At 40.7% G+C, this 26,406-nt stretch overlaps 2 protein-coding genes across 11 annotated transcripts in view; one reads left to right on the forward strand and one right to left on the reverse strand.

The window, feature by feature from the left end:
* The window catches only part of CUL2 (cullin 2), a 41,489-nt gene extending 31,329 nt beyond the window's left edge, over window positions 1–10,160 (reverse strand). The window contains exons 1-3 of one of the 3 annotated variants that reach the window (XM_040073848.2): window positions 9,959–10,160; window positions 6,601–6,739; window positions 600–702 (exon numbers count right to left, since the gene is read on the reverse strand). In XM_040073848.2, the coding sequence (XP_039929782.1) occupies window positions 600–702; window positions 6,601–6,719 (222 nt within the window). In that variant the 5' untranslated portion in view covers window positions 6,720–6,739; window positions 9,959–10,160. Of the gene's footprint in view, window positions 1–599; window positions 703–6,600; window positions 6,740–9,395; window positions 9,523–9,604; window positions 9,751–9,958 lie in introns of those variants that run through there. The other 2 variants (XM_040073839.2, XM_040073829.2) reach the window with 2 other exon arrangements.
* A 10,358-nt stretch (window positions 10,161–20,518) lies between these two features.
* The window catches only part of CREM (cAMP responsive element modulator), a 35,903-nt gene continuing 30,015 nt past the window's right edge, over window positions 20,519–26,406 (forward strand). For 5 of the 8 annotated variants that reach the window (XM_040077590.2, XM_040077673.1, XM_040077834.2 and 2 more), the window contains exons 1-3: window positions 20,519–20,650; window positions 25,441–25,553; window positions 26,114–26,231. In XM_040077590.2, coding sequence (XP_039933524.1) covers window positions 25,513–25,553; window positions 26,114–26,231 — 159 coding nt within the window. In that variant the 5' untranslated portion in view covers window positions 20,519–20,650; window positions 25,441–25,512. Of the gene's footprint in view, window positions 20,651–25,440; window positions 25,554–26,113; window positions 26,232–26,406 lie in introns of those variants that run through there. The other 3 variants (XM_040077755.2, XM_040078169.2, XM_040078511.2) reach the window with 3 other exon arrangements.

Below are 26,406 nucleotides of genomic sequence, written 5' to 3' on the forward strand. Positions count from 1 at the left end.
CTTTTTACTGATATAGATGGACACCATTCATCTATCCTATCATGATTCTAATGAAAATTGCTGTCTTAGCTGATGAAACAGAACTCCCAGCTATATAGACATACAAATACTGTTGTCATAATAAATAATTTTCCATTACTTCCTCTCCTCCCAAGCATTTGTGTTATTTCCCACATATTTCAGAAGGTTTTTGTTTATTTTTTTACAGAGTATATACAGTTTCCAAGACACCAGAGTAGATACTTTTCTGCTGAAACAGAAGGCTAATGACAAACTACAGAACATTTGCAAAATGAAGATGTTCCTCTAACTTGTTTGATTATAAGCATTTAATGTAACAGAAAGAACTTGCTTTTCAAGCCAATGAATATATTGCATAAACCATAACTAATGGCTTAGAAAGAAAATGATTTCTTTTGTGTCGCATATCGACAGGTATCTATACCTGCCCACACTGGTGTACATGTTGTGTGACATGTTACACATTTCATGTATACAAGTATTGTGTCTCTGCAACTCTGCCATCTGTAATTTAGTAAAAAGGTTAAAAAAAAAGGATGAAGAACACCTACACTGATACCAGGAACTGTACAGGTTACCTTGTGCAAATGGCGTACATGATTCTCCAAAAAAATTTTAGTCTCAGTATAAAGTCTCTCTCCAAGAGGTTCGGGATAGGCCACACACAAAGCATAAATGTCTCTGGACTCAAAGTCAAGGTTTGTATTAAAGCATGAAAACAGATCAACAAAGTTTATGATTTATAGAACCATTTCTTCTCCACACATGCAGTTTTGGTTTTGGGGTTTCTTTTATATTCAAGCAAAAAGGATAAAAATGATCATTTTCTGAAATTGGTGTTAAGTATTGGCTTGTGCAGAACCGAAGTTTACAGCATCAATATTAAATTTTAAATAGTGACTGCTGAGGCAACGTTAGAGTTAAGATCTTGAAACTTCTGATAGCCCCATACTGGTGTGGCTTCTACCCTTTATTTGCCATGTATAATATATAATAATCTCAAGGTGAAAAAGCACCTTTCATGCACCATTCTTCTGTATTTGCAGCCAACATGAACTGAAACTCTCCTCATATAATGGAAAGAAGCACTAATGAGGTCAAGAACGTGTTTAGTCAAGTACAGAGCAGAGCAAACGTGTGGTGAAGCCAACTTCAAGTTTTCCTTCCTGGAGTCCAAAAGAACTTACTGTCCCTGCATTTTGCCCTCACCCACACAGGTAAAACAATTTCAGGGGACATTGAAAATTAAATAATCACAATAGTGGTGTGGATTAAAAAAAGTTCATATTCTTTTTAACCACTATTATAATTTCAGTAATCCTGTTTAGATCACAGCCACAAAAAACACTTATACTTCCTTACTTAAATGGGCAGTAGCAAACTGTTAAGCCACTCTTAAAGTGGTTTTGTCCCTAAAATACCTTACACCTTTGGTTGTATCAAGTTTTAAGAGTAACTTGAGGATGAGAAGTTATGACGGAGAACTTTGTTTTCAGCAGTCAACAAAGGATTAGGTCAAGCTTCACATGAACAACTGTGGGAAATAAACTAATTCTCCAAAAACTACTTTAAAACATTATGTTTAACCACTAAGCCCAGGCACTTTATAAAGCCAGTCATGGCAGAAATCAAAGATTTAGTATATCACCTTCATTAGGGGGAAGACACAAGATCTGCTTTCCACTAGTCTACCCTAAAAAAGCACATTTCTGGGTAAAAGAAGGTAGAAGACAGTTGAAGTCACCTGCCTTATCTACAGAACAGTGTCAAGCTCTCATCACACAGCTTGTCCAAATGCATGCTTCATTTTTTATATGGAATTACTATTCAAAACAAAGAAGATTCTGATGTAGGAGAACTAATTAGGAAAAAACTCTTTATCTGGCAACTGGTATCTCAGAGATCCCAACCAAAATCTAATCTTGAGGACAGTTATTTCATTCCTATAGATCATCTTTATTAGAATACTCCTCAGAAGAGCAAAAAGCATTAAAGAAACACCAAGAAACAAAATAGGTGACATTAACTGCTTCGTAAAAGTAGCTACCACTGCACTACACCAGCTTGTAAAGTAATGACCAATAAGACATCAAAACAAACTTAAAGAGTGGAGAATTAAATATTCTATTAAAGAGGTTGTAAAGAATAATTCGATTTTATTTTCCCCTCCCCAACAAAATTTCTCAGTCTAAGGATGGTGAGTATTCAAATGCATCTTCAGTATAATGCAAGCCATAAGCCTCTTCACCATGGAAAGATATTTTTGAGAAATTAAACTCAGAATTAGAAATCTTCATAATTTACTCAAAAGTAAAGGGGACACGACTTTTTTCGTCTTTAGATCCACAACTACGCTACCTGAATCACCAAAACCAACAGATCTCTACTACAAGAACAACTTACTACAAATTTAGAGGAAAGAAGCAGTCTTCTTTCCTCTAAAGCATAAGAAAATAGCAATGGCAGTTTATTTGATGAAAGCAGCAAACAACTGTCTCTGAATTTACCTTGTAAACAAGTTTCTTAGTTTTAACAATCCTGTTTAAGAATGGAAATGGTATCTCTACTCCTTCATGAAAATGTGCATCTTCCAAACATGCCTTTCCTTATTCTACAGAACAAATTTTCTTACAAATGAAGAAAGCTGAATCTAGTATTTGTCCTTGACAATTTGCTGCTGTGTTTAGTATCAGCAGATACACAAACTAAGAGCTTAATCACACAAGCACTTAAATAGGCACCTCACCCTCTTATATCAACCAAATACTACTTGCTGGATACCAAGTTTCTCTGGAATCCTACAAAAGAAAAGCTACCATGAGACTGAAATATATCTGACTGAAGCAAAACTGTGCTTTCTTCCTCAATCTGTACTTGCTTCTTTATCCATTTTGAGTCCAGAATCCAAATTTAAGAACCATATTCAAAACGCCGTGACTCTCTTAACAACAACAAAACAACAAAACCCACCCCCCTCAGAAAAAAAAAAAAACCCACCAAAAAAAACTCTGAGGTGAAATTAATCACTAACCATCACTGTTATTTTACTCCACAAACTTAAAGCACATTTCTCCTGTGCTGCTGTCCCTTAGAACAACAGGAAGAAGCCTTTACTGTTCAATAATTTATCTTTAATGGTGAAAATCATCTGTTCTTCCAGTTCAGCATGCAGTTTTGCAGGGTGAGAAAGGCGAGAGGAAGCTGCACACAAACGGCTGCCTAGGAGCCTTCACTCTGTATTGAGAACAGGAACATCAAAACTCTTCTGTGACTTAAGTGCTTTGGCAGTTGCTATTTGAGGGGCACTACCCAGCAATGGGAAACTGAAGCACTTCCAAACTAAAAAGGAGCAACAAAATTACTATCAACCAGAAAATACTATATCCAAGGCTAAAAAAGCTCACAGATATTGTCTTCGGGGTTAAAAAAGCACCTAGTTAAGACTTCTCTAGGAGACCAATGCAGAGCTTTGGGAAAATTTCTATTCATCAATCTTCTGTAACAGAACCAAAAATCTGTAGAGGATTTCAGGACCCAGTCAGAAAGAATCAAGACCATACAAACTTATTTACTCTTCCTTCTTGGCCAGTTTTAAAGATACATGATTAAGTTCCTGGTTCATCATAGGGTCCTTGCAAAACAATTCGTTAGAGAAGGGAAAATGAACTTGGTGAAAAAAAGCAGGTGGCCATGCTGCATACTTTAAAAATAATTCTGTTTGAAGTACAGCTGCCCCTGGGTACTGTTCATCTTATTTGTAACTTACTGGGTAGAAAACCCAAAACAACAGGAAAAGCCTGATGTTCTACCTGTTCAAAAAAGTTCTAGGTAAAAGGCAGTTACCAAAGTACAGACTAACTACTTACCACTCTCTAACTAACTTAAAATGTGCTCCCAAGCCTACTGAACAGTTAACAGCAGAGTCTCGAAAGTGATACAATGTATTCACAATAACATCACAAACAGAGACAAAACTGTCACTCATTTCCCAGAAAATGAAAAATGTTCACACACATTTCTGCAGAGAATCTTAAAAGGAAATCTGAAGGTCAGAGGTGGCTCAGGATGACTTGCAATTTAAATAAAGTGATATATGGTCTTTCAGGTGATCTTTTCCAGAAGATTTTAATTCTTACACCACTGTGGTTCCCAGCTCATTGCCATTTCAAGTATGAGGTAATATGTTTATTTAAAGATAAGCCACGTTTATCAATAAATTACTATAAGTTACAAAGGAAACACTATTGTTAAGACAAACAAGTTCTGGGGAAGTAGTGGGGCAAAAATTAGTTCTAGAAGTGGAGTATGTGGAGTACAAGCCTCTCACCCCTAAAATACTGTCAGATTACATACTCCACTGGATCTCAGCAGCCTCAAACAGCACAAGGGAAAGCTTAGAATACACTGATGCAGATGTGATTGTTTGCTGTATCTTATCCTTTTTTCCCCCATCACTGTGTTGACTATACAGTACAAAGATCAACTGATACTATAATCAATGAAATAATCTGTATGAGTTTTATTGAAACAATTAAAAAAATTTGCCATCTTTCTATTGTGCTGATTAAGCAGTAAGAAAAATAGAACAGAACATTTTCTTTAAAATCCCTGTAGATGCTTAGAAGCATTACTCCAATCAAACTGAATTTAAGAGAGGATTAAAAAGTTAACAAAGAACAAGATGATCTATTTTTTAAACGTCAATTTAGTTTTTAATATCCTTAATGCTTCAGTTTTCTTTACGTGTAAAACCCAGAAAAAGGATTTATTCCAGCTGTGTAGAACTACCAGTTCCACCAAGTTGTTGAATACTCATTGAGCAGCTTGCGTTAAAACACAAAGTTTGGCTACATGAAGCAGCAGCACTGAACAACCAACATTCAAGCTGGAAGTTATAAACACTCCTTGGGCCATTCTCCACAGACAATAAGCCAGAAGGCTCATGCCTGCGCCGAATCAGGCACTAATAGTGCCACTTTCCAAGGAATGCAATTACGAGATGATAGTAAGTAAGGTCTTAAGAATTACATGCCAAATGATTATTCCAAGATTGCTTCCTGAGTCCGCTATTCATAAGCAATCCTTTTCTGATGTTCAATCAACTGGACTAAATCCCAAAAGAGGATCAACAGCAGACTTGTGTGCAAGGGCTCCACATAAGAAGTTGGAAGCAAAACAGTGTGACAAGAGGAATCAATACAACATCTTATGCAACAATTGTTATTTTATATTTAAATTTATTTTAGATGTCCTTGTTTAAATGTTTAAAGTTTTAAGCTACAGAATTTAACCAATTGATAAAGACTGAATTATCTAAGCTTCGAAAACTGCTTAGAAAGAATGACTGCAGAACAACTTCTCAGCATGTAAGTACTCACCTAATTAATTCAAATTTTTTTAAAATTCTGGAGTCACTTGAACTTGACTTTAGTACAAGATGGCAAGTCATGCCCCCAGAAATTAATTTAAAATTTTTAAAATAAAAGAGCTCTTGAAGATTATCACATTACAAAAAGTCTCCACAAGAACTATGAGCTATGTAAGTAAACACATGCACACACTCAAAACACAGGCATGGGGGAAAGCAATTCTGAGAAATAGTTAACATGTTTAGAATGAGATGAGACTTTAGAGTCAAGCTCCTGCACATAGAATAAGCTTATGTTGCAAAAATTTATGTATAAGGATCTTCTCAGTTGCTTCTTTTTTCACCCACAAGAATTAATAAATTAATAAGTCCAAACAATTCTTCCCCCTCGTAATTAAACCAAACTGTGTTCGCCTGCAGAAGAGGTGAAAAGCCTCCTATAATTCTCCAATTATTCACTATGATGTAATGGCTAATGTATATATGGACACAGGGCACAGTATAACCAGTTACAAACGCTACACTTCTTTTAAAAGAAGTTCACTGAAACTTAAATCTTGTAAAATATTACAGGTCCATTTTACATGTAAACCACAAACCTTTCCACTACAACACTGTATGTACAGCTGCGACTTGAACAGCAAGGCCATATGAATGCAGAAAGAGTAGTTAGCTTTAAACATAGCTTAACTGCCTTGAGTAATGAGGCAATAACAGCAGAGGGAAAGGAAGAAGGCTTTTTAATAAATATTTCCTGTAGAAATGTCTAGTATGGTAGTTATCGTTGCAGTTAAAAATGCAAAGAGGGAGAAATCTTTACTCAGAACAACCACATCATCCCCCACATCCCAAATTTAATGATGTGCCCTCTCTGTCTTGGGTATTTCCCCTGCTACACACAAACACAAACATACAAGAAAACCTCATTGTCAGAATAGGCGACCTGTAAGAACGGCTTTACCATATGCTAAGTATCAGAGCTACCAAAAGTGACTAAAACTGAGACCAGTTTACTTTTTATCAGCATGGTGATTCTCACATAGAATACTTCCCAAATACACAGAATTTTCCATCCCTTTCAACTTATTCACAGCCCTAATAACAGGTACAGCCCAACAACAAGCTGCTCAAGATCACTGTTATGTAACACAGGTTTACTCTGTGCTAAACACATCAAACACATTAAGTCAGATTTTTCACTTAAAGGATACGAGAAGCGATCGTTCCACGTTGCCCTTTCAACATAATCCAACATAACAACAGCTTTAATCGTTGTTAGAAGTTTGTTCCATGTTTCATCAAAGTCAACTACTCGTGGTTTCAAGGACATTGTGGGGCTTTAGTGTTAATCTGTAGAAGAATTAAACATGTCAGACAACATTGCACAATCATTAAAAAAACCACACTTCCTTTGAATTTTTCAATTTAAACTTTGTACACTGTTGCACCGCTATGAAAGAGCAACACAAAGAACACCCAACCCTTCCAAAATGAAGTTCACAATCCCTCATTTTTAACACTTTGGAACGGAACATTAACGTTGCATGAGTGGTCTACAACATAACACCAATCAATCTAACAGCACCATGCTTTGTGAGGTTCATTATCTCACCAAACTATTCATTTAACAGTGTCACATGAAGAAAACGACCTTCCTGTCAATTTGGATTTGTTCACTTTTATTCCAAGACTGTTTCAGCTGTATCTAAGAAAATTTGGGATAAGAACAAACTAAACTCTTACCAGAGTATCTGAAATTCCTCCTGTTAGTTTGTAGCCTATGTTTACCTCAGGCTTTCATGAGACATTTTTGGTGTTACATTTGAAAGGCCACAAAACCCAAAAGGTTTAATCAGGATGTGAAAAAGAAAACACAGGGCAATAGGCAGAGCTTGTACAGCTTACTGCACTATGCAGTAGGACAAACAGATCTTTCAAGTAAGACATGGCTTGAAAATACAGAAGCTGTGTTAGTAATTTAATATCAAAAATACCAAAAGAGATTTATTGCAAAAAAACCCACAACAAACCCATTCAACACTAAATTATCTAAATAAATCAAGGGAAAAAATAAGGTGATTTTAAAAAGAGACAACTGTGAAGGCCTCTTGTTTCCACTAGTCTCTGTCCTATGCACCTCATCTAGAAAGAACCTGATGTGTGACATTCCGTGCACAAAGCAAGCCCAGTTCCTGCTCAGAAACACGACCTAGTAAGACTACAATAAAAAGTAGAAATACTTCTATTTCCATTTCAAACAGATGGACAAGTGACTCTTGTCTTTCTAAATTTTCAAGGTCAGAAGGGAAAGTAGAAAGCTAGTGACAGACTGATCACAAGAGGCAGACCTCCGTAAGGGAAAGAATCAAATGTCATTCTAAAAAACTGTTTAGCAACCAGCTTACTACCTTAACCACCACCGGCTTTTACAGGATATATCACTCCTCAGTTTAAGAAAAAAGCAACAAAATCGGAATGCAACTTTTAGCACGCCTGCGTACAACCCTGACTAACCAAGCCCCTCAACTGCTGTAAATGTTGTCATGCTTGTAACATGGTTATTAATTCAATCCATAAATGTCAGCAGGAGCTTACATAGAAAAAAGTCAGTGAGATGTGACAAAACAAAGAACCATCAAAGAAAGTAAGTTGAAAACCACACTGATTTATGGTTCTCAGAAACATGAACCTCAGCAGAGGCAGACAACAGCTCACTTCCAGGAGGGGAGAGGGGGAAGTGATAATTTTCAAAAAGTCCCCATACCCCTCCTCTGGAAAAAACGAGAGCATTTTCAGCTGACCCCAAGGAAAAATAATCATGATCCACAAAAGACATTAAGAATCATAATAAGTGTTTGTGTTAATGAAGCTGTACTTGTGCTATATTAGAGGTCACTGTCCTGGAAACACACGTGGTGCACTCAAGGTAAAAGAGCCTTTTCTTCAAAGACATGCAAAACTGAAGGGAAGAAGGAAGGGTAAAAAAAAAAGTCCCCCCCCAGTACATCCCAATGTCATTAATTAGGAACACCTTACTCAGGATGATTAAAATCTAATGTTATGTAAAGCATCCACGTGGTCATCCAAGTATTCTGGAGTTAAATAGTTTAGGATAATTCTTATTTGGCATTCTCTTACAACTTTCATGGAAATATGAATTTAAATGTGTTTTTAAGACATTTAAACAAATATAGTAAAACTTTTACTGTAAGACACCAAGTTTTTTGGGGCATGCAGTGCTCCAGTGTCAGCAATGCACAAGCTCACCAACTTCAATTATTAAGTGTCTCGTATTGATCACGGTAAGAACTATAGCAGGGCAGACTATCTACCCAAAGGTTTAGACTATTCAGGAGGTGGGAAGCTATAGCTGTTTGATAAACCCTAACGTAAACAGATGTTATTGAAACATATTTACTCAGCAGGATAATGAAAGGAAGCCGCTTCCACCACCTCATTCTTTTTAAAACATATCGCTGTCATACTGAATATATTTGTTCGCACAAATAAACGTAGCATTCTGCCCAGCATCAAAGAACGCCCCAAGTTTCCAACCTATTTAACCACCTCGATAAGCCCGTGGTGGGTGCGCAGCCACAGGCAGGAGCGCTCGCGTCAAACAGGTGATCGGTGCTGCCCGCCCCCGCCCCGTGCCCCGCTCCCCACCTTCTCCCTCCACCAAAACAAAAACCAAACTGGCTGAGGGCGAAGTCAGCGGATAATGAGCGGCCCCGGCGGAGAGGCCGCACCGCGCCCTCCCCGCGGGGCAAGGGCAGGACCCGGGGCAGGACGCGGCGGGCGGGCGCTGCGGCGCAGACACCGCTGGGGGATGGGGGCCCGGAGCGGGGGCAACGGCGGGGTCGGGGCCGGACGGGAGGCAGGGACGGGAGGCAGGGCCCGATCGCCCCCGCGCACACCCGGCGGGGTCGGGACCGCCACCTCCCCGCGAGCGCGGCGCTCGCTGCCCTCAGCGCGGCGGGCGGGCCGGGCCGGGCGAGGGCGTTACCTGGCGGCCCGGGGCCCGAGTCAGCGACCCCCGCCCGGCCTCCCTCGCTCCTGCCCTCGGCCGCGGTCGCTGCCCCGCTCCGTCCTCACAGCGCTGCCATTACCCAAAGCCGCTCGCGCCCCGCCCCTCCGCCGACGCCGCCACTGCCGGGGTCCGGGCGCGGCCCCGAGGATCCGCCCGGCGCCACCGCCGCCGCGCCGCCGCCTCACCCGCGGCGCCGCCGCCCCCGGGTTCTCCCTGCCGGGCTCTCCTCGCCGGCCGCAGGACGAGCCGGGGCCGACGGGTCCCGGCGCTCCGTCACTTTCCGATCGCACACACCCCCGCCGGAGCAGCGGGGTTTGGTACAGCCCGCCCCGTACGGCGAGCGCGGGCGGCCGCACTTCCCAGCGGCGGGTGTTTCGCCGCGCACGCGTCACCCCGCCTCCACGGCGGGACCGCTCCCGTCCCGCGCCGTCCCGACGTGGAGTCGCGGAGGGCGAGCGGGGGTGGCCGGAGGGGGGCTGGAACGGGCCTCTCCCCCGTGCACGGCGTTCCCGGGGTTCGTGTGAGGAGGTCGCCGTTACCTCCTTAGGCGGAAGCGTCCCCGTCCCGCCGCCGGCCCCCAGCAGGGAATTTCCCCAGCTTCCAGCACTCTGCTCCGGTGCGGGAAGCCCCGGGCAGTGCCTCGGCAGAGCACCCGCCGTCCCCTTGGGGGCCTTGGCGGAAAGGGGCAACACAAAGTTGTTGGGTGGAAGTAACAAAGTAGAGTCGCTGTGGAGACCAAGTAGCCGGGCGTGCTCACGTGCCCGCGGCGCACGTGCGCGCTGTGGGAGCCCCTGGGCATCGCCTCGCCCCGCGGCACCGGGCCGGGGCTCAGCGCCCGCAGATGAACGGACGTGCGAGATCTTCTTAAAAATGGCTTAAAAGGCGGGGGGTTCATTTAGAGCACATAGTGCAGATCCCGGTGGGAGACAATAGTCTTCTGGAAAACAGACATTTATTTCTGAAAAATTCTCTATTGTTCAAACTACTCAAAACTGATGTCACAAGAATTGCTTTTCCTGATTTCAAATCAAGACTTTGCCCATTTAATTTCCAGTGCTTGCAGCTTTATCATTAAGCCTTAATGCTTTCCTTTGTGTTGTCTTTTAAAATTCTTTTTATTAGCTCCTTCTAGACATTTTAAACACCGTTTCATCTTGCTCTATTTTCACCCGAACCCCGCGCACCCCCCCCCCCCCCCCCCCAGCACATCAGGGTGTTTAGCGTTGGAGAATAATGTATTAATTTCTGAAAATATGAATATTCACAATTAGCACAGACTTTAATTAGGTATCAAGTCCTCAAGTATTCTGCACAGTCTTCTAGAAGACTGCAGTTGAGGGAACACAATTAGGGAGTCACAATTCAGAGGAAGAACATGAACATTCATTACTGCTTTTATGTAAGGTATTTAAAAATCATTCTTGGATTTAAAAGAATTTACGAAATAACAATTCCTACTTAAGCCACAAAACTTTAAAATCTGGGTGTCCTTTTCATCAAGTTTCTTTGTCAATGGTGTCCAGAGAATTACCACAGAAAACACAGAACAGAGTATTGCAGGAGTCTTGAGGTGAGCAAGCTGTGAGCATTACTGGGTGCATTGCTAAGGTCATCTCGCCACTCTCACAGTGCTGCCTGCAATTCTGAAAGAACAAAGGTTCTAATGCAGTCTATTAAGAAATAATGATAATGTATCTGCCAAGAGCAAGAATAAAACTTGTGTGCTTTATGTGAGTGGATATGTGATTTATGCATCAGTGAGTTCAGTTCAGTGTTAGCTCTGTGGTGGGGCTGCTCCTACCTGCTGAAGCCCAGATATTGATCACCTGAATTGAACTTGCTGTGCAGATGTGCCCAAGACAGCCAGCAATGAAAGATGCCATCTGGCAAAATGTGACCAATTAATGGTGTCTTCAGCTACCTCAGTCATGTCTTGAAGCATTTCTTGATGCCAGCAGATGTGCAGACCTACTTTAAATCCTGCTTGACCAAGGCTTAGTGTTGTCTTTCAGCAGTTGTAGATAGTGGAGACAAAGATGGGGGACAGATGGAAATTCTGGAAGTTTTGTAGGATAGTCCTATGGAGAAGTCAACTTCTTCCCACGAAATTCTTATCAGTTCTTTATATATTGTTGATTACAGTAGTGAGTGACACAGATTATTTTCTACTACATGCATATGCCACCTTAAGACTTTGCCGCTACATATACAAATTTATGTTGCTATCAAGCCTGCTCAGTACTGTCCTAACCAGTATTTCAGTATTTCCTGAGTTCCCCTGTTGTTTATATGCATTTGTTTTCTCTCATCTGATACTTCCATTTCTCTGTCTGTTTGCACTAACTTGTTTTCTCTTATGAAATTAATTCTTTTGGAAGGAGCTGTCTATTTTGTTTATGTTTATGCTACATCTAACTGTATTATTCTGAACTGTAGTACAGAATGAGGAATCCCATAGCCCTATGGTAATACAAACACTATATTAAAGGTGCCACTATACCACCGTTGGCTTTATTTAAAAGCTGGTTTAGACTGCAGTCTGAACGGATAGAGTATCCACATTCTCCCTTCCATGCTACTATCTGCTATTCTTGTCTCTGATTTAAAGTCCTGTTTCTACAGTAACATATTCCTTAGCTTTTTTCATGCAGAAAATGAAAACATTTTTTTCTCATTTTCTGGATTATTTATGTTATATTCATGTTATATTCAATTTTTACTAGATGAGTTAGTTAACATTTTCGGTGCAGAAAATAATACTACTTTTTAAATAATATTTTGCTTCTGAAAACAAGATAAATGAAATCAAAAATTGACCTTTATTTCATTATAATTATCTTTAGACTGTTATTGTGGATATTTGTCTTTCTTGTGGTAACATGCAAAATATATGCATAAACTGAAAAAATCTTTTGTGATTAAAAAAATACACAGTAATTAAGTATTATTCTTGTAGATTTTTTTTAAGTTTGTGAAGAATTTTAAATGTGCGATTATTTAATCTGCTTTAACCCCTTTAATTTTCATTAAGAAGCAGCTGCTCACTGCACTTCGGGCCACAAGATGGCAGCGCTGAATAGATAAAAAATAGTTCAAGCGTTTCAACTTCCACAATCTACAATAAAGCTAACAAAACCCACACCTTTTTGTCCATGAAATAGGAAAATTAACAAAAGTTGAACTCTCCCAAACAACATTTATTAGTTAGCCATCATGTGTTTAGTTTATCTCCCAGATTTATTCTATCCTTCCCCAGGATTGCAAATGTCATTTTTTCCCATCTGTAATTAAAAGGGGGCACCAATTTATTTTCATGTCATTGTAGCTAAGAAGTTAAAGTATCTGTCTGAGCAAATCTAGTTAGTTTTTCTTTCCTATTTTTTTTTGAAAAAAAAATTGCTAAAAAAGTTCAGCAACATTATTGACAAGAAAAATTGTGTATTTAGAACTAGTATTTAGATAGCAATAAGCTGTCAAGACTTTATGATGCAGTAACTGAGTTCAAATTATTTTACTTACAGGAATGTTCAGATATTAAACAGCTTTATATATGAGGTATCAAAAGAGTAAAATATTTTGGAGCTTTTGTGTGTTAAGTTACAAGGTTGTAAAACCTCCCTGTTCAGTAAGTGCACCAGATGTTGATGGTTCAAGTACTTGCTGTGGGCTGGGTGAACCAGATATAACAATTTACCAACAAACAAGCAACCTGCCGTATAAGAGGTTTCAGCGTTCCTATTTATAATATTGTTTACCTAAGCATTTGGAAAAAGAATGCAAAAAGCTTCTAAAGAAACTGTTAGGTGGCTTTATTTTCTGAATTGTTAAAAATGAAGGAGTCCTGGCTGAGTCATCATCTGGCTGGATTTGAGTTAATTACTGGGCTTTTGCTTTCATGTTTAATTTGAATATGAAACTAACCCTGAAATTTACTCTAGTAAATAATCTAGCTTGTAGTTTTCCTGCTTTAGCTTATATGCATAAAATCCCAAAGCCAGTACAAATTAGGGAAGCGTGGTGACAGAGCTGAGGACATCATCACTTATCCCTGCTGGTGGAAATGAGAGAAAGAGGGAGAGAGCCTTGAGAGGATACTGCACACAAGGGAAGGGAAGCTGCAATTCCAAGAAAAGTTTTGTTACCTGTACCAAGTCATGCACTAGGAATATATTTGTTTATAGTACCAGCAATGAACCAAACAATATTATTCTAAATGTCTCTTCTTCCCTTTTGATTCAGAAATTATGCAATTGTCTTTGGAAAGTGGTTCAAGTCCTTTTTTTAGCAGTGCTCTTTTATAAAATGCTCATAGATCATGTGCACCATTGTAGAATCACTTTTAAAAATCATAGTGAAATAGTCCTTTCATGGACATGCTGTAACACAATGAAAAGACATTGCTTAATACCTCGAGTCCTGTGTCCAGTTCTGGGCCTGTCACTTCAACAAAGACATTGAGGTGCTGGAGCATGTCTGGAGAAGGGGCATGAAGCTGGTGAAGTGTACAGAAAATAAGTCATAGGAGGATGCAGCTGGGGGAGCTGGGGTATTTAGCCTTGAGGAGTCCCTTATTTCTCTCTACAACTCCTTGAAACGAGATTGTAGCCAGGTGGTGGTGAACATCTTCTCCCAGGCAACCAGAGACAGGATGAGAGGAAGTGGCCTCAAGCTGTGACTGGAGATGTTCATGTTGGACATGTGGAAGAATTTCTTCACTCAAAGGGTTGTCAGCCATTGGAACGGGCTGCCCAGGGAGGTGGTGCAGTCACCATCCTGGGAGGTGTTCAAGAAACAACTGGATGTGGCACATAGTGCTGTGGTTTTTTTGACAAGGTGGTGTTTAGCCAAAGGTTTGACTCTATGACCTTAGAGGTCTTTTCCAACCTCAATGATTTTATAATCCTATGATTTTATGAGCAGATACCGTGAGAGGAAGGGAGCTAATGCTTTTTGTTTGCTAGGCACAATATTTCGGAGAAAATAGTCATGTAAATCTTGAGTGGTTCTACCACTGTACTAAAAATGTAAACCTCAGCACACAGCTCTAGGACATCTGTGTGTGCAGTATGTATAAATAAATATACACACAGATGGAAGAAAAGCACTTGAACTTGGTGACTGCGGAACCCCTAGTGATGATGACTCTTAGACAGCACAACTCAGTTTTGAGAAAGTTTGAATTTTCAGAGCTGGTGTTTCCTGGGGGGAGGGGAAATGAGCAAATAGTATCTGTCTCTACTAAAATATGATAAATGGCAAATGTCTAGTGCCCATAGTGCCCATTTCTAAAATTCATTTTCCAAATTAAACTAGGCATCATTCCATTTCCTTGGTTTTCTTGAGAAATTATTTTATAAAAGTATATATATTTGTCTCTCAAATGATCCAGTAAAATGCATATTTCATACTTAATGGAGATGGAATCCTCCTGTAACATGGGAAAGTGCTAGACAAATAGAATGAGAGAAAACAGCTCATAAATAAACCAGCTGGCAAAACAGCATCATCAAAGAGATAAATTAGTTGAGCTAGCATTTGATGAAAGATACAGCCTTTTCAGAAAAATATGTTTATTTAGTCATTTATCTGTATCACTGGTAGATTAAGAAGTAACAATTCCTGACATGAAAGAAATACAGAAGCTCTCTCACATAAACACACTGCAAATAGCCTGATAACCTTCTGTTATACAGACTACTCTTCCATTTAGTTATTTTTCACTTGTACCTCTTCCTTCTCTTTATAGCTCCCAGACACCTTTACCTTGCTCCATTTATTCAGAAGCTTTTTCTTTTCATTTTATATTCTGCATTCTTGCTCTTCATTGTCATTTACAGGCATTTACCACCAACAAAACAATCTGCTCCCCTATCAAAAACAACCTACAGTTGCTAGAAAATCTATTCTACAACCACTGTGTTAGCCAAATGCAAATTCTTTTTTATATATTTTCATTTAATATTTTTAATAAATATTATTTCTTTGTATGTGTTTGCCTTTTACTACATTATCTGAATGTTTGATGTCATTCACCTCTGTATGAGGTAGTTCCTCAATGTCCTATTAGTGCTGGCCACATTCCTGCACTGGCTCACTATGCCTTACAGGATACATCATTTTCAAAGCACAAGTGTATGCCAACTGTTTGGGATATCCCTATTCCTGTGGCACAGTGTATTCACATTCAACTGCAAACTGTTTTCTTCTTGTGCACTTCTTTTAACACAGCCTATTCAGAAAACTTTTAGTAGTAAAGTTTTATGTATTTAAATTTTAAATAAAACTCAAGCCGTTGTTTGGAAATTTAATATTCATGCTGTAAGTACAAAATAATGCTTTATACAAACCTGGTACTTTTCACCTGAAAAGTTCAAAGATGTCTACAAACAGCAATACATTGTAAATGGTTACAAATACTGTGAAGTATGTTCTGTTCATGTTGTGAGGAAGGTGTTATATAGATAAAGTTCATTGTTCAGCAGAAGAAATTAAAATTTCATGGAGTAGATCTAAGTTCCCATTCTTTTTTTCTGCTGCAACAGAAATATCATTATGCATATATCTTGAAGTCACCAGTCAATCCTTTAAACATTCCAGATGCCTCACATTGTTCCCTAGTCAGAATATTATTTTCCCATTATAATGACTTCTCTCATGAAATGAATAAGCAACAAATGAGTATGCAGCAATTTATATAATATCAAGTTATTTGTCAAACTGTAGGTTTCTCCATTGTTTTGTTTGTTCTGGCTCCATCGTGTTGGGAGACAACCATGCTGGAGACCTGACCTAGGATGGGTAGATTAGGAAACAGTCTGAATCCTGTCAATTCTTCTCACTGCTTAAAAACACCAGGTATCTAAATACACATTCACAAATAATTTTAACCATTTGTGTTGTTGTTCAAGTAGTGATTAATAAAGTGATCACAGTTTAGCAGCTAGTGGACTCTGATTTGCTTTGCTATGTTTTGGTGCCTCAGTACATATGTCCTTTCAAACTGCAGGACACATCAGACAGTAGCATATGACTTGGGATACCTGTTTTGTATTTATAAACTTCAATTTTTTTATCACAAATTCTAAAAAGTATTAAAAAACCAAACCAACAAACGAAACAAGAACAACAAAAACCAAACAAAACCACAACAAACAAACAAACAGACAACAAACAAGCCAAACAAACAAACTGCACTAAAATGTTGTATTTAATCTTTGGAGTGTAAAATATTATAACATTACTGCAAGTTATTATCCAAAATGAAATAATTACAAACCCAGGAAAATCAAAGTAATGATATTTTAAAAAATGGACCTAGAATAGTACTTGATATCCCCTTCACCAATAATAATGTCCAACTCTTCCAAATAAAGAAATCCTATTGTTTACTTGACACAAGTCAAAGTAGAGCTAGCTGAGGTACTGCAAAGCCTCACAGCTGTTAGGCCAGGCTTCTCACTAAGCCAGACCTGGGACTCCTCAAGGCCATTCCTTCCTGCGTTTCTGGTTATGCAACCCAAAAAGTCAAGTCACTGCCTTAGCACAGCACTAATTTCGGCAGTTTTGATTTTCAGAGGTTCCAGTGAGGGGCAGTAGCAAATAATAAGGATAAAAGGATCTTCAGTTTGCTCTTGTACTGTTCATACTGTCATTCAGTTTTATTTCCAATTTAACATAGTTTAGGGAAGGAGACATTACAAAATATTTCTCATCCTATGGATGTGTAATTTGAAAAAAAAAATCTGTATACATTTAAAAATATATATTTACAAAGCTTTTACCTTTTACAATATTGTTCAATGTTTGCCTTTCTAAGGGTGTGCCACTTTCTGTTTGTGAGCCAATGGAAATCCATATTTTTCTTGCATTGCTAGGAGTTTATAAAAGAAAAGAATAGGTAAAATAAATTATTATTCTTATATTTTATACACATTAAAGTGTACTTCTTGCCTAATCTGTTCTGTTTCAGACTGATCAGGATTCTGTTACAGCATGCAGATATTGGTTACTTCTGACTTGCATCACAGTTACAAAATAAATTGTGAAAACAGTAGCTGCATGTTGACTGCACTTTCCTGTGAGAAGTTCTGCACTTGTTCCTCTATTTCCTTGCAGGCAATGAAAGAGTAGAGGTAGGGTTATTCAACGATCAGCTAAAATTGGAGTGCTCTATGAGGAGACCTGTGGTGAAATTACTCATCTGTAAGAGTCAGTATCATTTCAAATAGGATACCAGTCTATTTTTCTGTCAGTTTTACCTGTATTATCCTCAGATGTCTGGATTCTACTTAAAGAGAAATTGACAACCAAGCTAGGTAGCATATCCATTTTGCTGTGATTGTTTATGCCAAGACAATCCATGAAATTTCTTTACAAGCAAAGTAAACAGGCATTTTATAAGATCAGAACTGAAATGCAAAAAATTTTTTCAATCCCCTTAAAAAGAATCTGTTTAAAAGATAGCTGTATGACCCATATGTAGAATCAGTTGTCTGAAAATTACACAGGTAAGTATTCCTACTGATATAATGTGCATTGGTGAGGTATTTATGTTCTCTCTGTTGGCACCATGTTTCTTTTGGTACCAAATGAAGTTGCTCCACCTCCCTGCTCACCTATTACCCTTCCCTGTTAAGGTAGTGCATCGGACTTAAGGATTAATCCATGCTGAAAGAAACTCACTGGCTCTGCCCACCAAAATTAATACAAACAAACAAACAAGCAGGACCAAAAAAGCAATGGACATTTTGAGTTAGAAAAGATGACTCAGGCAGCCATTTTGACAGCAGCAAAGAGCCTGGATTTCAAGTGTATATTCTTACATAAATCATGAAAATCATGACGAATCCTGGCCTGTGTGGCCTTCTTATGGATTGCTTTTGGTCTCAGTGTTTGAAATTAAATGGGTTCACACCAGGCATTGATCCCAATATAAAGAGAACTGTTTTCAGTCAAAGTGAGCACTTTTGTGGCACAGGTCAGTCTGGCCTCAGGTAACAAACACGGTACCCCAGCCCTGCTGTGGTAAGAACACAACAGTCGCTTTTCATTCCCTTCCTCTTCCAGCTCATCAGCTTCAGTGAGCTGCATCAAGAGGCAAATCTGGTTAGTCATCTTTGTATTGCCGAGGTCTAAGTCCTGTGGCAGTTCACTTACCCCTCTGATACACTTCATTACAAGAAAAGTGGTATAAATAGTAATAAATTCTTAGTTAAACATTTCAAAGCTGTTTATGACTTACTTGAAAACTAATAAAAAATTACTGCTTGTCCAAATCCAGGCCCTAAGAGTTCATGGAAATTCTCAGTTTGTTTACAGTTAACTCGCTCCAGTGGTTTCCATTATTTAACATGCTCATTTGAAATTTCTTCCTGTTTGTAATAAGACTTCTACCTTCAAGAATATTTTTGAGGTGCTGCTAATATCCCAAGAGCCATTTTTGGCTTTTTGAGCATACAAGGCAAAACTAGAATTTCTTCCAAAGAAGCAGAGTAATTTTCAGTAGTTTAACACTTGCCTGTTCATTTGATTATCTTACTATTCTAACAATTATTTTTAATTGACAAGAGAAAACACTTTAATGAGTGAGCATAACAATGCTGTATGTAGTGGGTGAGCTGTTAAAGCAGAATAAATCATGGGAAGAGAAACTCCTACTTAAATACCCAGGACATATACATATATATATATATATATATGCAACAAACAAAGGGAGGGAAACAGAACTCAAAACAGGAAGGTGCTGTTCAATATTTCAACAAAGGAAATGTACGATGAAAACCAAAAACTTGCACAAGCGATAGTGATAATTGAACAATCTGTATTTTCACACTAGACTGCGATTTTGATAGCTGTGTTAAATAACTCCTGTGAAGCAAATTAAAGAACTAAATGCTTAAAGGGAAAACCTTTGCAAATAAGTATGATTCATCTCTTATGAAGTCAGAGATAAGAGTTATTTGTTTCTTTAAAAAACACAGGAAATCAATACGCAGGTTCTCTTCATGGCATGAATAAGACTGAGTGTTTGACCCGTGTGGACCTATCACCAATCCTGACACACACATCCTCCAATTCTTCGATCACAATGAGTTATGTGCAATTAACTTAGGTTTTTCATGTTTATTTAGCATACTGAGTAGTTTCTCACAGTATTTAAAAAAAAAAAAAATACAAACCCCAAACATAAAAATGGGTAAATACATTACGTAACTTCAGAATATAAGTGCCATGATGTATGGACATCCAATTTAAAATACACTACAGTATAATCCCTTACACTACTTTGCAAAATACTGAGCAGCGATAAGACGTGGTGTTCAAATATTGCTAGTAACAAAGTTGATGGCTTACGGATTTATTGCATTTTAGTATTGTTAACCCTGAGCCGACGGGCCCCGCGCTCCCGGCAAAGGACGCGCCCACACCTACAGCACAAGCCCAGCATGACTCAGGGTATTCGGACGTAATCTCGTGGCAGCGACCGGGGAAACACGCACGTCGATCCCACTTGTTGCCTCTTGGCATTTTCTGATTTATTTAGTCAAATAAATGTAAAATACTATGTCATACCGTGAATGACTGATGTAAGGAACGTGCTTTTACTAAACAGATTTACAAAACAACCCGCGGGCAGCACCTCGGCGGGCGGCCTCCAAGCAGGTTTCCGCGTCCCTCAGGGCTCCGGCACCGCCCATGAGACAACCGAGGCTTGTACCACGTCCCTTCCCTAGGTCAGACCGGAGCCAACCAGGGCCGGACCCTGCGGGGCGGCCCAGCCAACCGCCCTTATCAGCGGGGCCCGGCCGGCGCGGCGAGCGGCCGGCACCGCCCCGCTATCGCACGCCCGGAGCGCTGCCCAGGGAGCGCGGCGGCCCCGCGGCCGCCCCGGCTGTTACCGGCCGCCCCCGCCCCCGGCAGCGCGGGGCCGCCCCGCCCGCACCGCGGCGCGTCCCGCCCCGGCCAATGGGCGGCGCCGGCGGGGGGCCCGCGGCAGCAGCGGTTGGTCAGCGCCGCGGCCGTTGCGCCCCGCGGCCGCCCGGCGCCCCCGCCCGCGCGCGGCTCCGCCTCCCGCCGCGGCCGCTGGCGCTGGGAGGCCCCGCAGACGCCATTTCCTCGGCGCCCCCGCGGCGGCGCGGCTGCATCAGCGCTGACGTGAGGCCGACGTGCGGCTCCGCCCGGCTCGGTCCCCCCCACCCCCTGTGACGGGGGCAGCACGTACAGGGCGGCGGGTGAGTGCGGGAGGGGGCGGGGACACGTGTGCGCGCAGCCCGACCCCCCGCGGGCCGGGAGCGGGGCAGCGCGGAGGGCGGCGGGCGGCGCGGCGGGCAGGGCAGGGACGGGCAGGGGAGAGCAGGGCAGGGCAGGCGGGGGGCGCTGTGCTGCGCTCCGCTCAGCCCCGCCGCGGGAGCGCGCAGGAGGCGGCGGGGGCGCGTCCCCGTCGGCAGCGCGTCCCCGTCGGCAGCCGGGAGCGCGCTGCGCTCAGGGACGGCCGCGCGGGGCCCGCACGGTGCTGTGGGGCTGCCCCGAGCGGCTCCGCGTCCCGGGAATTCCGGAAGGGCTGCGCCGAGCGCCGGCTCCGCTGCCGCCCGGGAGCCGCGGCGCTCGCCGGGCTCCGGCGGGTGGTGGCTTCTGCCCTTGCTCAGGACACCGGCTCGGCTCGCCCGGCGATGCGGCTCGGAGCGGGGGCAGCGCCTGCCGGCAGCGGGCGGAGGGTCCCGGACGGCCTCTCTTGGGGCCTCCTCCGGGCTGCCCCGGCCGAGGGGAGCGGGGATGCCCCAAGGCGTTTGCCGCCGTTACTCCCGGTTATAGCCTTGACCACAGGGCTTTCGGGGCTGGGTCAGAACACGTAGGGAGGGATCGCCGGGCTTCCTGAGTCCGAAGTCTTGCTTAAAACTTTGAGCGTTTTGTCTACATCCCCCAGTGCTGTGATAGCATCATTTTTGGGGCCGAGTGCAGCCGCGTGTTAAGTGATTGCAAGGGGACGGATGCTTGGTTGATCTCTGGCCTACCCAGGGGCTGGTTGGGCCCTTCTAAAGAGGGGCCGTGTGTCCTCACAGCTGGCTCTGCACCGCCTTGTCAGGATGGTTTGCGGTGGCAGGTGCCGGGGTGGCCGGATAGCATTGCCTGTGCTCAGAGTAAAGGCACGCCGGGATTTTAAGATTTTGGGGTTTAGGTTATAGCTAGGGTATTCGGGGAAGAAAACAGGGAAATATTGGGAGTGTAGGAGACACAAGCTTAGTGATGAAGCTTCTGGTGATGCTAAAAACTCAAAGTTTGCACTTTCAAAATCGGGTCTGTTGTGCTGTTGCACATTTTACTAGACTGAATTCTGTGGCCACCGTATCAGCTGGTGTCCTTCATGCCGCCAGGGTGGTAAAACAGTTATTAGAGAGTTCATATTTGAAAACACAATGCTCTTCTGAATGAGACGAGTGCATTCTGAGAGTTTCCATGCTCACTGTGGGGTCATCAATAAATGCAAAACAGGTGTTTGTAAATTCACATTCTTGCTTTTTAGTAACTCCCCTGTGAATAAAAGCCTTCAAAGAGATTTGGAGCAAGGGCTGAAACGTGTTTTTTAGCCCCTTACGATTGATTTCCTTTGAATCAAACCACCTTTATAAGCAGTCCCTGATGTATGAAGGATGGTTGAAATAAAAAAGTTGTTTTTTTAAAACGTCTCTGGGTATTTATTTAGACAGTCACACACTTCCAGTAATGCAAAATACTGTAGCAATCTGCTTTTGAAGTATAATTTCACCAGTAGACATTAAATATATTAATATGCAGTGATGTAAAACAAACAGCAGTATTGGGAGGAGTGAAAGGATTTCTTGTGCTCTTCATTGCAAAAGAACATATCATGATAGGGATGCTATCCTTCACCTCTTAGCTATGGGCAAAAAGATAAAAATTTCACACCTTTATCTGTAAATTGCTTCAAATTTTTTAGGAAAAAATTTTCCTCTTGCTGATTCCATGTTAGGGAATTTCTCCTGTCAGGGGTGGTTCATCTGATTGCAGCTGAAGAAGCTTTTGATGTGCACTGTATACATCATCTTGATCAGTGTTTATCTGCTACAGGCCTGCTGCCCATTAGTCTCAGGAACTACAGTAAACATGTGCTTAGATATATTGAAATGTTGCTAATTTGGTAACAGTTAAACTTCCTGCCAGATCCTGAACTTCTCTTTGCAGTGTTGTAGGAAGAAGCAGGTATCTTTGCTTGCATTATGGAAAACCAGTTTTGTCCCCTTTTTATGTGAGTGCAGAGGTATAACTTGTTTATTAATTTAAAAATCCAGACTAGTATTTAAAATTATTGTTCAGTCTTTGTAAGCAACTAAGATAAAAATATAAGGAAAGAAAAGTATTAATACTGAGTATAAGACTAAAACTTGTATATGATGTGATACAATGAAGAAAAACATTATATAATTCTAAACAGGACCCAAGACCACCTACTTTAAACTATTTGCTCAGTTTTCCTTTAAAAACAGAAGGAAGATAATGTAAACTTTTAAGTGTGATGTCACTGCTACTGATAGAATTTCACAAAGGATTTTAAGGCCTTGGTGGAAATTTCTGTTTTGCTTTCTTGGAACCTTAAAAGCAATGAATATGTTAGAATTTGCTTGCAATGCAGACTGATTGAGTGTGATGTGTGGCAACTGTTTTCTAAATTGGATTAGTAACGGTTTCATGCCACAGTCTCTATTACTGATGTTTTAGAAAAAGCATAATTGTAATATTGCTCAGTATTTTTTCTGTTTATTTGTTAAGAAGTTTGATGTATTCATGTTGACGTGATATGTACGAGAAATAAAAACCCTTTACAATTCAGGTTATAAGAATCTGAAGACACTGGCAGCCTGAAATTTAGAGTTCCTTGGCATGCCTGGTCTTGAGCTGTGTACAAGCCCACATGAACTGGCACAGCTGAGTGTGACTGTGCCACCGCTGGCCCTGTGGGCTCAAATGACTGCAGCTGACCTGTTCCTGCCAGTTCAGTGGTCCCATGGTTGTGTCTATCCAAGATTCCTAATCTTGTAACATGTCTGAATTGTGATACTGATGTGCTACAGTTTGTCCTAAGTCATCTTTCTCACTGAAGTTTTATGCAAAGATAGCTTATGTATCTTTTAAAATTACTCATATACTTCGTTATTTTTATTTTGTTTTATAGGCTGTGACTAGATCTTTATACTTGGATGTTGTTTTAAGTCAAGTCACTTTTTGGTCACAGAGGTTGTCAAAAAGAAGCAGGTTTGAGCTTATCTAGGAAAAGTATTTTGCTATGCTTCAGAGCAGTGATTCTATTTTATGGCAGTCAAATTTTCAGACTTTACTCCGCCCTGATAAAGTTTTCAATTAAGTAATCATTTGTATTAAGAGGTAGAATATACACAATTACAGATGGAAAATCTATATAAATTCTGGAGCTTTCCATGTATATCATAAATCTTAATTATGTTTGTCACTCCACTGACAAGTATAGTTCTTGCTTCTGTTTTTCTAATTAAAGATAAATAATGAAAAAGTGCACCCTTTTTTCTGTACTGCATTTTGCAAAATACGAGGAATAACTTTGTTAGTTTTCTGCTGCACTGATACTCTTTTTATAGCTTTTTGCTAACTTAGTGCAGCACTGCAGATGAAAAATCCTGATAAAGTAGTAGAAATAAATACGTTTTCATACTGTTCTGCAGTCCGTGAGAAATTAAGCTAAAAATTAGCAACGGAACTTTTTCCAATATGAAAAATGGCGCCCTTTTTTTTTTTTTTTTTTTTTTTTTTTTGTCCCCCAACAGTAGGTTTTCTGTGACAGATGGCTCTGGATACAAAAATACTTTAGGGCCTTCATAAAGTGAATTCATTCTGACTATATTCCCATCTTTAGGAAGAGATTACAATGAGCGTGTTGCCAGTACCTATGCATTATTTAATCTTTCTTCGTGTGTGAGCTATTCTGAAGCCTATTCTTATATGAACCACATAGACCTTTCATATTTGAGACTCTATGGTTGGTCCTAGTTTACAAAGGAACTTTTTTCCCCCCTACTGATATTATATATAATACTGATATTATATTGCACATATATAAAATCAGAATAGTTTGATTAGATAACATCTTATCAAAAATTATGATTAAAAGCTTGGTGAAAACATTTTTCCATGAGCTGTTAGATTGGTGAATTTTAGTAGATATTTAATTAGATTGTATCTAAAGAAAAAGGTAATTAGTGGTAACTGGCAAGACAAAAAATGTAGAAAGATGTTTAGGTATAAAATAGCTCCCTATGATTCTAATCTGAATTGATACTGGTACAGAGTATGTAACTCATCTGAGCAGAAATACTCATGTTAACAATTGTTTTGCAGCTTGACTACTGTTAGCTATAGTACTGTTAAGTCTGGTCAGTAGAGTACCACTGGAGGCATAGGAGCTCAAAATATGCTTCTCTGCATCATTTGACTGGGTATTTTTTCATATTGTCATGCCTTTATTTTGGGCAAAAATTTGATTTAAAAAAAAAAATATTCTCTTCAAAGATTGTGAAATGTTCTGTAAAATAGTGCCACAAAAGGAGTTTGGTTTACATTTAATTGTATTTAATGTAGTTAACTTATCACCTGTGGGATTAAATTCGAGAGCCTCAGGGTCAGGTGGGTAGCAGTCCTTGCCTGCCTCTTGCATCTCTCAGTGCAAGTCCTGAGAAGAAACCAAGTAACTATCAGCCAGTTGAAGTAATTGAACTTCAACTTCAGTGAGGCTTGTCATCCCCTAGTTACAAAAACTGAACCTGGGGAACCGAGATTTGCTGCCTCGTAAATCCCTCACCTAATATCGTGTCTTCCTTTTGCGGCTGTGGGTTGTGTAAGTAGGGTGTAGGTGGGAGCGTGCCTGCAGGGCATCCTGCCTGCCTCTGCCTGACCCTATCCTGTCTCTGTTCTGTTTGTAAACTGACCTGTTGCCATGGCAATGTTTGACATCACCTGTTCAATGTTGCACCTTCAGTGCAGGGTTTGGTAGGAGAGAAAGGGAGCCGAAGAGATCCAAGCTCTTGTTTTAAAACTCACACCTTCCGTTATGACTAAGTGTGCCAAGAAATATCGAAAAGGAGCTGTCAGGTAATTGCATTTTTATATAGCAGATATATAGCAGATTTGGAAGTTTTCTCTATGAAGTTTAAACTCTTAGTTTAAATTGAGGGTCAGCAAGTTGCTTATTTTTTAATGAAATCTACCCTACTTTTAAATCTGTAAAGTGAGAAGAATTGTTGTGACCCTTGAGCTGTGAGTAGTTTACGGACAACTCAAGCATGGATGCCAGCAGGGAATAGGCATCTTGCAAGGTTCAAGAGGGTTGTAGCAGCCCGTGGCAGCTTGAGGCTGAAGGGACCTTCTGTGTGCAGCGCTGCCAGCCCTGCATGGGATCCTGGGACTCTGCTTGTCCCTTCCTGAAAAACATCTCCAGAACTGCCTCTGCTGGCAGCTTTCCAAAATACTTGTTTTAGAGCTCCTGGCTACATGAGTGGATATTTTAATATAAGGGAATGAAGAAATTATTTCAATTTGACAGAAACATACTTATTTTCTGTCCGCTCCAAATAGTTTGGAATTACTGTCCCTAGCTGCCTGATATACCTCCCTGTACTGAGTTGTTTGAATGTATATGTACTTACTTTTAGGCTGATGACCATGGAAATGGTTGAACAGGATGACAATGCAGTGGATTCTATGACAGAGAGAAGTGCTGGTCACCTTCAGAATCAGCCAGGCCAAAGTCAGATTTCCTCAGGATCTGAGGTAAGTTGAAATGTGGAAAGATGAGAAGAATCAATGAAGTGATATTCAGAGCTGCTATGATTTTTAAACTATCAATTTGTATGGCATTCTCATGTTTTATAAATCTTTCTTATATCAAATAGAAAAATATAGCAAAGGCATACTGGAAACTGTGTCTTCAGTAGTTAACAAAGGA

Source organism: Hirundo rustica, chromosome 1 (assembly GCF_015227805.2).
Source record: "Hirundo rustica isolate bHirRus1 chromosome 1, bHirRus1.pri.v3, whole genome shotgun sequence".
In the NCBI taxonomy this organism is placed as follows: domain Eukaryota; kingdom Metazoa; phylum Chordata; class Aves; order Passeriformes; family Hirundinidae; genus Hirundo; species Hirundo rustica.